This window comes from Podospora anserina, chromosome 6 (genome assembly GCF_000226545.1).
Source record: "Podospora anserina S mat+ genomic DNA chromosome 6, supercontig 1".
Classification (NCBI taxonomy): Eukaryota; Fungi; Ascomycota; class Sordariomycetes; order Sordariales; family Podosporaceae; genus Podospora; species Podospora anserina.
Window position 1 is genome coordinate 78019 of NW_001914852.1, and position 14645 is coordinate 92663.

At 55.1% G+C, this 14645-nt stretch overlaps 4 protein-coding genes across 4 annotated transcripts; 1 reads left to right on the plus strand and 3 right to left on the minus strand.

The window, feature by feature from the left end:
- Positions 1-240: 240 nt before the first annotated feature.
- On the minus strand, positions 241-2181 carry PODANS_6_11390 (uncharacterized protein; the record flags this gene model as incomplete). The annotated part of the gene is made up of 3 exons (XM_001906778.1): positions 241-1391; positions 1452-1577; positions 1632-2181. The coding sequence occupies 3 exons, from the start codon at positions 2179-2181 to the stop codon at positions 241-243; spliced, it is 1827 nt and encodes a 608-aa protein (XP_001906813.1).
- A 1212-nt stretch (positions 2182-3393) lies between these two features.
- Positions 3394-5355, minus strand: PODANS_6_11400 (uncharacterized protein; the record flags this gene model as incomplete). The annotated part of the gene is made up of 3 exons (XM_001906779.1): positions 3394-3892; positions 3957-4934; positions 4994-5355. The coding sequence occupies 3 exons, from the start codon at positions 5353-5355 to the stop codon at positions 3394-3396; spliced, it is 1839 nt and encodes a 612-aa protein (XP_001906814.1).
- Positions 5356-5956: 601 nt separating this feature from the next.
- PODANS_6_11410 (uncharacterized protein) lies at positions 5957-11147 on the minus strand (the record flags this gene model as incomplete). The annotated part of the gene is made up of 2 exons (XM_001906780.1): positions 5957-6184; positions 6252-11147. The coding sequence occupies 2 exons, from the start codon at positions 11145-11147 to the stop codon at positions 5957-5959; spliced, it is 5124 nt and encodes a 1707-aa protein (XP_001906815.1).
- A 1093-nt stretch (positions 11148-12240) lies between these two features.
- On the plus strand, positions 12241-12789 carry PODANS_6_11420 (uncharacterized protein; the record flags this gene model as incomplete). Its single annotated transcript, XM_001906781.1, has 2 exons — positions 12241-12257; positions 12342-12789. The coding sequence occupies 2 exons, from the start codon at positions 12241-12243 to the stop codon at positions 12787-12789; spliced, it is 465 nt and encodes a 154-aa protein (XP_001906816.1).
- Between the last annotated feature and the right edge of the window lie 1856 nt (positions 12790-14645).

Genomic DNA, 14645 nt, shown 5'->3' on the forward strand with positions numbered 1-14645 from the left:
TGGGCACACTGATCAAGCAGAAGTGGTAGTAGGTATTCATAATCTTGTCAATTAAAGCTTCTTTTCTCATATCCTATCTTGATATCATTTGACTCATAATCCATGCTGATAACGAAGATTTTGGCCAGCGTGACCGATGATGATTCACCAGTCTGGTGTCCAAAATAATGTCGACTGCACCCATTAAAAGTGAAACCGGCACCCCTCTCACTCCATCTCTCTCTCTCTCTCTCTCTTCCATTACTTCTCAGTGGTTTCCTTGAGTGCAGCACCAGCGACAACCCCCTCCACTTCCACATTCGTGGGCCCATTATTCTTGCTAAGCACATACTCCTCCCTATCGATGTGCCTGAACAAAAAGTAAAACACCACGCTCAAAATTCCACCTGTAATGGCTGGACCGCCAAAGTCCCACACCAGATGAGGATCTTGAATGACGCTGCTGCATGCCAAACCGATGGCGTACGCAATCGCTGAGGTGAAGAGGTTGAGGGCAGAGACAAGCCCGCGCATGTTGGGGGGCGCACGGGAGTACGCGAGGCCGTAGGCGGGGACGTTAACGAACAGCTCTGAGATGCCTCCAATGGCAAAAGGAATGGCCATCCACCAGATGCTGATGGGGGCCACGCCAGTCCCGATGGTGCAGTCGCTGCTCCCATATTCCCCGCATGGTGACTGCTTGTAGGCGTAGTGGGTGATGATGGTGTATCCAGCTCCACCAACACTCGACATCAAGAGGCCAGTTGTGATGCGGGCGATGGGGCCGTAGTGAATGCCCATCTTACGAAGAAGCGGATACAATCCGTAGTTGAGAATGGGCGCGAAGCAAATGATGCTCAAGGCGTTGAAGTTGGAAATAACATCGTTGGGGACGCCGTTTGTCTCCAGCATAGTTGACAAGAAGCTGGCCGCCGCGCCAATGCCATTGTCATTGATGTACTGGATGGGGAAGAAGCAAAAGATGCCTGTGGCCTGAAAGGTACGGCGCACGTCTTCGACGAAGTCATCGTTCCAGCGGGTTGGGTAGCTCTCGGCGAGGCCTGCAGCTGCAATGTTGGATGGTTTGGCGAGGTCCCAGAACCCACGCCGACCGAATTTGGCAAAGCCACCACGGTGGAAGCAGATGCTGAGGATCCTGAACACGTTGGGAAGGTCGCTTCCACCAGGGGCGTGGAGGATCAAACGCTTGTAAAGGAACCAGAGAAGGAATGGCAGGGGAAGGTAGAGGATGAGCGGGATCAGAAAGGCAAGCCACCACTGGTTTGAAATTGTCAGCTTAGATGTGAGACATTTGGACAGTGACGAGACACTTACACCAACATATTTCTCTGAATACGACGTGGCAACGCCCATAAACCCGCCAATGTTGATCATCAAGTAAAACCAGAGCACTGTTCAGTCATGGGTCAGGTGGGATCAGTAGGCCGGTCAGAGCAGGGGCAGAAACTCACTAACGCGCTCCGTCGTCGACTCGGGATCCTGGATCACCCTCTCCCCACTGCTCAGCGTGATAACGGTGGGCACGGTAGTTGTTACTTGATCGAGAAGGAGTGGGGAAACATTGGGCTTGAACATGGCTATCCCGTGCTGTTAGCATGTGGCCCAACAGGGACCATCCCGCAACAACTCACCTGCACCCACGGCAAGTATATAGACAGACAAAAAATAAGGAGCCTTGGATGTCCCCGCCAACAGTAAGTCTTTGCTGCCGGCAGCCACCATGAGGGCATGGGCAACACCAAACACGGCCACGCCCCAGCAGATCAGCTTGAAGCGGCCAAACTCGGCATCGGCCATCCAACCAAACACCACTGGCAGGGCGTAGGCCAACATGCTGAAGCTCTGCGTCACAGCGTTGGCGGCGACGGTGCCCATTCCCAGAGCACCGGCCGTCTGCTGGTCATTCTTGTCGCGGGGAGGGGCGCCCCAACCATTGCCTCCTCGTGGCATAGGTCTGTTGACATAGTTGCTGATGAGGGGTTGGACACCGTAGTAAGAGGCTCTTTCGCAGAACTCGACAACACAGATCAGATAGGCGATGCCTGGGATGTTACCGGGGACACGACGGAGGGTGGCGAGGTCTTCCTCAGTGGGCCTGCCGAGGTAGTTGTCTTCGGTGATGGTGCGGGGGTCGACCGAAGGCAGCGAAGCCGACTCAACGTCGCTCGTCTCACCCGTCATGGCGACAGCCTTTTCAGGCTTCTCGTTTGTTGCTGGGAGTATGGCTGGTTAGTGGGTCGCATCAGAGAAGAGTCGTCGATGACATCTGTTACACATACCCATATTTTCAGTCGCCTGTCTCTGCCAGCTACCGAAGAGAAGGAGTGCAAAGAGAAAGGAGAGCAGAGCAGAGGCAAGCTTGGGAAGGGGGGAGAGGGGGGTCCTGTGAGCTTGACAGATGGGAACAGAACCGTCGCTCAAGGCTAATGGCGGGTAGCGTGCTTAGGGCGACCCGACTCAGGGAAGCAGCAAAGATTAAGGCCTGCGAGAGTGCCTTGGTTCCCGACGGGACGGGCGGTCGACTAAAGTTCGGACGAAACGTGACTGACTGTCGGTAACGGGGGCAGTCGGTGGGCAGAGAAAACAGCAGCTGGCCCCGGATTTATGCTCGTCTGAATTTGTGCGAAGGCTGGGGCATGCAAGGGCAAGAGCGGCGAAAAGTAATGCTTCCTTGCTCATCCATGGCTTCCTTATCTCTGTGCAAGGAATGTTGTTCCTACCTGCCTGCCATGATGGGAACTCTGACCGAGCAAGCAGGTGGAGTCCATTTTTTTTCACTCCCATCGGTCCTTCCCCAGATCTGTGCGAGTGGAATGAGCCCGCAGTCACACAGGAGGGAAACATGCATAAGGCACATACATGTAAGGTACGGCCAGGACCTGGGGAACAGCACCTCAGCCGCGCGTGGAGATATGGTCGGAACTTTGATCATGTTGTACTTTTGTATACCTTACCGTCAACGGCAGCACTCCCCTGCGCTTCTAGTGTTTCCCTCGGTCGATCTGAATGGGAGTGGATGAAGAACATACCTACTCCACTTTCAACCTTTCAACTGCTGCGAAGGGTTTGGAGAACGATCCTTGTCACTCCGAGCCTTCCGAGATTCTTTATCTCATGCTGGACTGGTCCAGATTTTGCTATTTTCCATGCGGCAACTTTTCTGTCTTTCTCGTCGCAAGTCAGCAGCTCGAAGCCTCGCAAAGCTCATGAGATGTCGTTGTAGGTGGCCGCCAAGCGCAATGTTCGTCTGGCTGCCAAGCCCAAAGCTTGTTTGGCTGCCAAGTCAGCGAGCTCTTGGGCAGTTGAAGCCAAGTTCTCAAGCGGCTTGGCGATGTTTCCAGCAATTCGGTCACCATCTCAGGGTAGGTAGACAAGCAAGTATATAAATTCAACTCAATCCGATCCCTCGTAGATATTTAACAATGGGATCGGCTTCTTCTTGTAGCCCTCCCAAGTAGGAAGAGACCGTTTATACTGGTTCCCGGCCGTGGTCTTTTGCAAATCCTCAATGGCCGATCCAAACTTGATCAACTCTGATTCAGCCCATGCCGTCTGCAGAATGGCCAGTCCGAACGGCATTCCCGTGGCCGAATGAATCCCGGCAGGCAGAGTGATGATGGGATATCCAGCTTGAGCAGAAATCTGATAGCTCTGGCCAACAGCGGGTGGGACCAACAAACCATTGAGCTTCTTGCCTTTGTAGTTCAGAGCATCGTCTATGCCTTTGCGAGTCTTTGTCTGTGTGAATTCGAGAGCCTGCCAGTATGTCTCATCTTGGATGCCCTTGGTCGCCAATGAAGCCAGGAAACCATCTTGGCCAGAGTAGAAGGCGGGATTTCCCAATGGCCACGGGTTTCCTCCTTCAGTGCCATCGTTGTCGTAATTGTATTGTCTGAGCATCCATGTCAGCCCTTGTGAACCATGGCCACCGCTGGCAATAAAAGGAAATTACTCACACAATATCCTCGAGCGACCTGATGTCAGTGTTATCCAATTCGGAGAGGTATATATTGATGTTGTTATAAAAGTCAACAGCAACAACAGTGTACTCGCTTTCGTTCGGATAGCCTCTTCTCGTGCCCCAGTCCCAGTCCCACCAATCCGGACTGACAATAGTCTCGTAGTCTGTGATCTCGGTCCCGTTGATGATGGTGGCACCCGCCTCCTTGATCAAATCGAGCAGCGCAGTCAACTGCCTCAGCTGCTCTGGGTCAGCGTGCCGCCAGAAACACTGCCAGGGCAGTCCGAATGCCGCGCCCCTCAAAGCTCTCTTGTTGGTCAGAAACTGCGTGTAACCGCCCCTGGGACTTTGCTGCGCAAGTGTGTAGTTGTCTCGTTGGTCTTTCCCGTAGATGGCGTCAAGCGTGTAAACGGCATCTCGCACGGAGCGCCCAAATGTGCCCACCGTGTCTTGATGCTCCGTCTCGGGAACAACTCCAGCTCTCGAAGTCAGTCCCACGGTGGGCTTGAAGCCGACAACCGAATTCCTCATGGCAGGATTGATGACAGAGCCATCGGTTTCCGTTCCCAAAGACACTGCCACCGCGTTAGCTGCCACCCCAATCGCGCTCCCACTGCTGCTTCCGCCGGGGTTGACGGTGAAGTTGTAGGGAGACCGGGCCTGTCCACCCCGTGCGCTGTAGCCTTCGCTGTAATTGTTCGATCTCATATCCGCCCACTCGCTGAGCGTCGCCTTGCCCAGCAGCACGCCTCCTGCTTCCCTCAGCTTCTTGACCACAAACGCGTCTCTAGGCACTCGGGAGCCCAGAAGCGCCCAGGATCCGGCCGTGGTCTCCATCTTATCCTTGGTTCCGATGTTCTCCTTGACGGTAAACGGAATTCCGTGCATCGGCCCACGGACCTTTCCCGCCCTCCTCTCCCGGTCAAGATTGGCTGCAATGTCCAGAGCATCCGGGTTGAATTCGAGTAACGAGCTAGGTACGGCAGTCGTCAACTTCTCCATCATCCGGAAGAGGCAGGCAGTGATACTCACTTGATGTAATCGTCAGTCTGCAGTACTCTTTGCGCATAACACTCGACGAGCTGCACGGCTGTCACGGTTCCGTTGCCCATCGCCTTTTGCATGTCATCAATGCTCGCTTCCTCGAGCCGGAAACTGCGGCCGCAGAGAGGCATCTTGAAGAAATCCGCTGCTGCTCCGGCTGGGGCCATCGCCGCAGTGGTCGTTGCTGCTGCTGCCAAGCCTGCGAGGCTGGTGAAGTAGGTGAGACTGCCACCACCCATCTCTACACTGTCGAAACAACCAAAAATGACGGTAATACTCCCGGAACACAAGGAAAAAAAAGAAAAGAGGAGGACCCGCATTTTATCAGAAGCCGCCACTCCGTCCATCATCTTGTTCTGTATCATCTCACACACTAATCACCAACAACACATCACCCCCGCAGCACAAGGCCCCATGGTGACATCTTGGCTCCATTGATTCACTGGTCTTCCCCTGTAATTGCCTGCCGCGGCTGGGTTCGTGCTACACAAACGATGCAGCTTCTCGATAGCTTCACCTCCACACCAACCGTTGGTTGATCATATTTCACGCACCATCCAAAAGCAGATGTGGCTCTCAAGTGACCGGCTCCTTCGCCACGAGTTACAATAATAGACATTCCGCTCCGTGATAATGCTACCCACGAATACCTAAACCTTATGGGACCATCCATATCAATCGGCTTCCCGTACCCGACCCAAGTCAAAACATGAAGCTATGAAAAAAACCACCAAGTTTCAATGTGGTGGGGAATAAAAAGACACCCTGTCCGGGTGGATCAGGTCAAGCAGGCCAAGATATGCGCAACATGAGAAACCTCAAACAACGAAAAAACAACGGCAGAAGAGCAAAAGTATCAGTCAGCGACCCTTGACCAGGCAACGCTGACACAAAACTGTTGAGAAGATCCTGCACCAAATTGGCCCTCTGCGAGGCACCCGAGACCAGCATTTAGTAAGCCGAGTTATTGTAGTGCCCTTGGATGTGGCTCGGCACAGGCCCGGCAACAGCGCCATGCTTCATCAGTTCCACAATTTGGGAGGCAATTTTGACCATAGACTCGAGCGTGTTCAGCTGGGGGCACTGGGGACTGACGGCCATGAGCTCTGACTGCAGCGACTGGAACTTGCTCCGCATAAGCGACATGATTCGAGGTGTCACCTCGCGGGTTTGCTCATCCTACAACAACCTGGTTAGCCGTGGCTCTATGCTCAAGAGCAGGCGCGGTCAAAGACGAAGTACATACCATTGAGCCGAGCTTGGACTCGAAAGCGGCCAGCAAAAACTCGAGCAAGTCAATCTTTTGCGTGAGCTTGGGAGTGTTGCTGTGGAATTCGTTGACAAGGTTGGCGCCGATCGAAAGCAGCAGAAGAGGGGCTAGATTTCGCAGCATGCCCGGAGACTGCCGAGAAATAATGTGCTGGAAGACCACCTCGGCCTTGTCACCGCTGTGGAGCCACTTGAGCATGGCAGCATCGATATTATCGTTCTGCAGCAGATTGTGGATGGTCTCGAGAAGCTTGTTAAGCTCGGCGGCCTCACGCTCCTCGTCACGGCCCGAGGGGGAGTACAACTGTTGGCTGGGACTGTTGAACTGGTGCTGGAGCGCCTGCTGATGAGGCTGCTGTGGACGCTGTGTTACGGGTTGAGGTGCCTGCGGATGGGTGCGGGCATGTGACACAGGCAGCTGGTGTTGATGCTGCGTGTGCTGGAAATGCTGTGACCCGTAGTCCGAAGCAGTTTGACTGAAGAAGTCCGAGCTATCACGGTGACCACGGCTGTTTATTTCCTGCTTGATGGGGGTGCTTTGTTGACTTGACTGATGGACCTGTTCTCTCAAAGTCCCGAAATCCTTGGATACCTGAGACTGAACTGCTGCTAGTGATGCAACGGCGGTAGAGAGCTCCTTGGTCTGGGCAATCAGGCGATCAAGCTTGGCATCTTCGTCGCGGCGGCGTTTCTCGAGCCTCTCGAAGGCCTCGTGAATGTGCCTGTGAACATCCTCGACGATGCGCTGATGAAGACTCTGCGCTGTGTTTTCGGCCAGCTGGGGAGCAAGCGTGTTGAAGGCTTTGGTGATTTGGATCTCAACTTGCTGATCGATCCGAGCATTGACGTTGTACGAGACCTTGTCGGAGATGGTCTTGATCAAGTCGGTCTGCTGCAGCGCCTGGTTGACCGAGATGGGCAGAGCTCTCTTCAACTCCTGTTGGACGGCGTTGACCTGGGAACTGGTCTGGCTGCTCAACTGTTCGGCAACGGAACGGTCGACAGAGCCGCAAATGGAAGGTATGACGTTCTTGTCAATCTGTTCAATGATCAAAGCACGGAGTACAGACTCGGTATTATCGTTGAGAACATCAGACACCATCTGCAACAGATGAGACTGGCTGTTGGCAAACTCGGCGTCACGCCTCTTCTGAATCTCCTGCATCTGCTTGAGAATGTCGCTGAAGACGGTGTCGAAGCGGCTAGAAATGTTGGCGACGATGCGGGATTCCATCTTGTTGACGACGGATTCGAGGTGCTCGGAGGAAATGGCGGCTGCCGTTGAGGATGGCTCGGCAGGAGGGATCGAAGGGGGCAGGGAGGATTGGTCGCCGTTGTTGCCACGGGAAGCCTTTCCCAGTTTTTGCAAGGTAGCTCTGCTGAGCTCGGCAGCGCCGTTGGGAGCAGGGTAGTCGCGATCCGTCGCACCTGTAGCAGCCGCAGCAGCAGCAGCAGCCTGCGCTTGAGCCTGCTGAGCTGCCTTCTTCTTTCTTCCCTTCTTTTCGTTCCTTTCAGGCTGCGGCGCTGGCGTGTCGTTCTCCTCCTTTCGCTCAAACTTGGGCGGCGTCGACACGCCGGCCCCCTTCTTCTCCTCACCCTGAGAAGACGGCATCTTCTGCAGTGCTTCCTTGGCATTACGCGAGACGATGCGTATCTGGGAAGCGGTGGCGGCGTCGTTCAAGATGTTGCTGCTTTGAGCAGAGGCTTCCGCGGGCTGGAGAGGAGGAGGCGCAACAAGCTTGGAGATGGTGACCAGGCCTGTCTCGACGGCATCGGCCAAGAGAATAACCTTATTGTCCTTGGTCCAGCCGAGTTCGGCCTGCTTGACAAACAAGCAGGTCACGCCCTTGGAATGCATGGCATAGAGCTCAAACAGTGTGGGCTCATCGCCGTCGGCAGTAGCAGCAGGGTTCTCCAGCATGGTCAGGCTGCGAAGCACGCCCTTGTTGGCAAAAGAATACTCCCGGATACCACTAATGACGGCAGTAGACTCTGGCTGAGGAATCGACGAGTCTTGGGCCACGAGGCGCTGAATGTAGTCCACTTGCGACAGGTTTTTGAGCGTGTACTTAGGCGCCGAAAGATGAAGAAAGTAGATGGAGTTTCGCGTTGGGTGGCCGACCACAATCATGCTGGACGGGGCGTGGTACATGACGCTACAGACGGCGTCTGACTCCTTGTTGTGCGGGAAGTTGAACTCCTGCACCGGCTTGCCGAGAGCTAGGTCCCACAGCTGGAGGGTGTGGTTCTGCTTCATGCCCACAACCATGTAGCGCAGGGCAATACGCTTCTGGTACGGTCGGTACTTATCCAACAGCAACACAGAGGTAGGCCAGGCCTTTTCACCCTCCGGAGTGGTCGTCAGGGTGAGGAGCGGCTCCTTGATCTCGAGCGTGGTTTGTGCCGGAATGGGATTCGAACGCTCTGAGCCTTCCTTAACAGCCGTGAGGTCCCGGACGTCCCAGAACTTGACCCGCCCGCTCTTATCCAGCGAGACAACTACAGTGTCATCCTGGCTGAACGTAAAGTCCTTTCCAGCCTTGCCTGTGTTGATCTTGAGCGAGCACTGCTTGAGAAGCTTTTCAGTGTCGACCACGCGGTCGTGGGCATTCTTGAACAAGTTGTTTTCGAAGATGAACGAGGGCCAGATGATGTTGATGGACTTTCCACGGCCGACGGCAAAAAAGTCCGGATGCATGGACGAGGTGCGGGCGCGGGTCTTGAGGACGCCACCAGGTATGTCGCCGCCCTCTTGCGACGAGATGGGGGGCAAAGCAAAGCCATACTGTTCAGGATGAGCATCTTCCAAATGATCACGCTCTCCATTCTTGAGCTGGACCCAGTAAACGGTCCCACTGACGCCTGTACCAATGATGGCTTCCTTGGGATGCTCAGTCGAGGGCGAGGTGGAGATGGCAACGTTGAAGATGCGATCCTTTGTGTCGGTGAAGAGTTTGGCGTCTTTGCCGTCTTCTTGCCGGATCACGCGAAGGCCGCCAGCTTTGGACATGCCGTAGGCCATGTAGGTCTCGGAGGCGGACACGAGGTTGCGATCAATCTGATCAAAGTCCTTCTTAAGCCGCGCAATGTCAAGGATGGCTTCCTCACGGAACACTGGCCGGGGCTCATCAGTCTCTTGAAGATTGATGGTGATCCAGGGTTTCATGGGAAAGTTGTACACCTTGACCGGAGCTGCGGTCTCTTCAATCACAACAATCTCGTCAGCCTCGGCGCTCTCCCAGCTGTCGGCTACAGGCTGTTGGGCAGCATGAGAACCATCCTCCACGTTATCAGACAGGTCCTTAGCGAGTTCGCTCGTGAGGGTCGACTCGATAGCTCCTCGACCATCATCATGGGCAAACTCTTGGTTCTGAGACCGGGGTCCGCTCTGGGTAGAGTGAGCAAACTCCTCCTCGGTGGTGTCATTCAGCAAATGGTCAAAGTCCTGGGCGGTTCCAGCCTGGGCTTGTTCTTGCTGAGCACGAGCGACAGCCTCCCGAGCTTCCCGGTCAACTTGCTTGGCCAGACCGTTGACGGCATCCGACACACTTTCCATGACCTCCGATGGCCGAGCGGCAGAGGCGCTGTTGGCAACAGGCGCGACGTCTACATGGTCTGACTTCTCAGCGGCGCTGGTATGGGAGAGAGGCGACGGAGCATATTCCAGCTGACGCCTGGCGCTCTCGGGGCTGTTGGCCAAGCCGCGGTCGTTGAAGGGTCTTTGCTGATGACGAGGGAGCCCTTGGTCAGGTTTCTTTAGAATCTGAATAGTCCCGGGGACGGGCCCGGCAGCTGAAGCAGGAGCGGGGGCCGAACTAGTAGGGACTGGTTGACTAGTCCCGGCAGTGCTCGAAGCTCCCGGAGTGGTGGAAGACTTGGGGGTGCGATGTACCGGAGAGGAGCTGGAAAGGTCATCGAAAGGGTTGGAATAATTCCCAGCGGTACCGGATTGATGACCTGTCTGATGCGACGGATGCGACTGGTGTGACTGGTGGGAATGAAGCGAGTGTGGAGACTCGACGTTTTTATGATCGAACTCGAACTCGGAACGCGAAGCCAGTGTGCCAACGAGTGTCGGCTCGGCAGACCGACCCCCAAGGGAGCTCTCATCCTCGGCGGGGGGAGGGGTCAAAAGGCTTGGTTCTTGAGTGTCGGCATCATGTTGGCTGGGCTTGGGCCGATTCAGCAGATTGAGAAGATACTGCTGCGTGCCCGCAGCGGGCGGGGCCGACTGATTCCACGACGAAGATGTCGAAGCGGCTTCGGGCTTGGTGGACTCGGCGTCGAGACGACCCTTCATCAGGGCCGCAAGGAGGCCAGTAGGGTCGGCAGCAGCTGGGGCCGGGGCATGGATAACCTGAGGCGCTACGTGCGCAGGAGCATAGTTGATGGGTGGCTCCCGAGCCGCAGCCGGTTGCTGCATGCTTTGCGGACCACCTTGACCACCGCTGCTGTTGAACTTGAGGAGGTTCAACAAATGTGCTGTCCGCTCGTCCCCGCCCCCGCCAGCACCACCACCGCCAATATGACGGCCTGCTCCGATGGGATTCATAAGGCCGGGGGGGAACTGAGAGCCGCCAAAGCCGACGGGTGGTGTGGGGGCTTCGGGCAGGAAGGCAGGCGAATCAATGGGAGCATGGCCTCCCGGCAGGTTGGGGGAGTCGGTATTGGAATGATGGCCGTAAAACGACTGACCAGCTGCGCCCTGACTGTAGGTACCAAACTGGGAGAATTGTTCGGGTCCAGGGCCGGATGATGGGCCGGGACTAGGAGAGGACTGCCGTCGGAGCTGGGCGAGAAGCGACTCGAAGTTGTTTGATGCATCGGTATCGGGCGCACCGTTGCCGCCGCCAGGCAACCCGTAATTGGACATGGCGAGAAGGCGCGGCGGTGGGGGGCCTTGGTTATCGAAGCCGGGCTCAAGTTACGTCAGGATGCGGAAGAGTGGTGTCGCTCAGATAGCTGGACTACAGATAGTAGTCGTCAACAACTGCTGTTGCTGCGATGACGGCCCCCTGACGACGGCAGATGGTGAACGAACAGAACACAAATGCCAAAGCGAAATCGAAGGACGGACGAAAGTGTCCAAGCGCCCGAGCGAGGTCCGACAGGTCGCGACGGGGCAGCGGTCGCGGAGGGGAGAAGGGGAAGAGGAGGGGGAGGGGTGGTAGGGTAAAAAGAGGAGACAAGCAGCAGCAGGTGCAGTGCTGCAAAATTGGTGCGAAGGAGATATTCTCAACGGGATTGGGGAGACGTCCTAGGTTGCCCAAAATGTGTCGAAAAATATTGCTGGGTGTCAGAGGCTGGGGAGCAGGTGTGTGGCCCGTGCTGTAGCTACACGTGTCGCACGCGGGACACCTGGACCGTGTAGGAGGTGGTGTCACCCAGCCTGTCCAATGAGCAGCCCCGATTGTGCTGCAAGAGAAAAAAAGCAGGGCGTCCTATGGCCTAATCACCACTGGTGTTTGATATCCAACTTGAAGTTTGAAATTCCCAATATCTGTCATCACAGCAGTGACCTCATATGTAGTGTGAGTTCCGGGTAGTCGTCCAACTATGGTAGGCGTTTTCTGACATTGGATGCAGTCTTTGCAACAGCACCTTGGGAGTGCCAAGCCGCGCCTCTTGAGTCGTGATGGCGGTGATTACTTAAGCAGCCTTGCCAAGCCCGGCATCTCCAAAAATGCGGGAGGCAAAGACGCTGATTGCCTCGACGTTGCGTCGCCCGGGACCGAAAGCTCCATCATGTCATTGTTCGCCGCAAATTCCTCCTCGCATAGGTAACGCGGTAGTTCAACTCGGTGACTTGGGATTAACAGTGTCGGCCGAATTCCTCAACGACAACATTTTCCATCATCGTATTCTTCATCGCCAAACTTTGTCGCAACGACGGGAACCTCTGCCTGCTTCTCCCCAGACCCGACGCCAGCAGCAACAGGTGCCCATCGCTTCGGTAATCAATCACCATGTTTTGTCTGCGCAGGTAAGCGATGACTCTTTTCTACAACCGTTCCTCCAATTCCTGGAGAGCGACAGAACCGCGCGCTGACAATGCCTCGATCAACAGTTGGCTGCCCCTCCTTTTTATACCAACCAGCGCATCGCCCGTCTTCATCTTTCTCTTCTTCCTCTGCACCTACTTTCTCAACCGCCCATGCGTCTATTGCTCGATTCTGCTCTTCATACTCTTCCTGACGTCGTGCAACTGGTCTGACCATTGCTTCTTTGACTTTGCGAGCAACTGGTTCCAGCCAAGGCTGGCTGCAAGCTACAGTTACCTGCCCACCATCACGGGCTGGAACGCGACGACAGATGCTACCGCGAGCCCAAGGTCGACGACACATGTCGTTACCGACGTGCTGAATACGACTGCCGGTGCTCTTGCCACGGCGGCAGCGGACAAGATCGCTCAGACGAAGGTGGAATGGACGGGATTGGGGCTTGAGTGGCTAAGGAGTTTGCTAGGGAGGAGAGAATGGGAGATTGATTGCTTGGATCTCCATATACGACTGTGAGGCCTTCCGAGAGGCCTGTAGTGTTGTGATCTAGAGGGAATCTGTACATTGGTTGGGTTTTGTATTAAGCTGCGGTATTGGCGCGTATACCTCTGTACCATGATGCATGGCATGGCGTTGTGTGGGACAAACATAGAGTTTAATGGCATTTTGTGTTCTTGGTGCGGCTCTGCACCGACAAACATAACAGACGACCCCCTCCCGACGGCATTCATCGTCACATTATTCTGTACAGCTACACATGCAATTCGGTTCAGGTGCCGGCAGACAGATCGGAGACTTGTATGGAAGATCAGATGTCGGATCTGACATTCCGAACCGATGTGGCTTTTCTCCAGGGACCCGGGGAGCCGGGCTCAACCTCCCAACGTGGGAACTGCTGGTGCAACCGGAAATCTTACACAGCAATACCGAAAGAAATGAACTTGACAGGCTTGGGTGTGTATGTATGTACTTACACGAGGCATTCCCGGGAGGTGTGGGACCCTGAAACCGATGAAGAAAGCCTGGCGCGCCTGGTGACAAAACGGCGGGGCTAACCGATGAGCTGGATTTCCTGGCACGCCTGGTGACGGCGGAGTGATGTGCCCGGGACGGACTGGCACAAGGCAGGAATGCAGGCGGCATCAGACGGTCTTCTCGGGTCTAGAACCCGGGCTTGCATGTCAGATCAAGGACACAGCATGGCAGATATTGGCAGCCAAGCTGCCTTTGGTGGGCCTGTCCTGCTGCAGAAGCCGCAAAAAGGGTCCCGTCCAAGAGGAAACATGGCGCCATTTGTGCATTCACTGCTCCTCCGTCACAGTTCACCCTGTCATCAACCCCTCCGCCCTTGCGATAGTCGACTTTTGAAGATGTCTTTGTTGCTTGCCATATCCATCGGCCGTCGTAAAACAGCAAATCAAGCGGCACAGACACCGCAAGACAGATACAGTTGATACTCATGGTACTGTACAACATACCGAAAAGGGGTGGAAGAAAAACAGAAGGCAAGAGAAAGAAAAAAGCCCCACCGCTCAAGATGAGATACTTAGCCAACTGGTGGACTCTACCTATGACGTTGGGTCTGGTTGCGATTCATGTACGTAGCGTGCAACGTGGAAGTCCACATACCCGACTTCAGCTTCCCAGTTTCATCCCAAACCGTCACCAAAGCCCGAACCCTATGAACTGAATTTCATGATGTCCATTTTGCAAGTTGGGAACTGAGTGCGCTCGCTGTGTGTATGTTCGCTAGGCCTCAGTCGCGTCTACCTCACCCTCGATTGTTTTCAATCATCTCTCTTTTTTTTCTTTTTTTTTTCTGCCTTGTCAGGTAAGGTATTCGGCATTGTTCTTGACCCGTCCCCGGGTCTCCTCACCAAACGGAACCCCAAGTCCCGGGACAACGTTTGGACCCACCACCACCAGGCTATGACGACAGCGCTGAAAGTGACGCAAAGAAGGGCTCCACACCGCTCTTAGCCTGTACGCCGCCGCACCAGGAACCCCCAGTGCCCACGCTCACGGCCAACAAGTTGAACAGCAACACGAACCGCCACAGTCGTCCACACGCATCAACATCCCCTCAACATCCATCCACAAGACACCACGCCTGCCCCCCGTCGCGTTCTAGAAGTACCTTCTTGCCCACCACCCAACAACGACCTTCGTCCCGACGACGCCTTCAGCCACCTCTGGTATCCCATCGTCATCGAACATAACCTGTGTGTAAGTTTAAAGTCTGAATGTTTGGGTTTGCCCTGCGCAACTGTACAAAGTGTACACTACATGCTTCAGCTCCACGGTTCAGATCGCTGTTCAAGGCTTTCTCTACGTCAGGGACTGCCAGTTGCCAATTCGGGCCCGCTGATCAG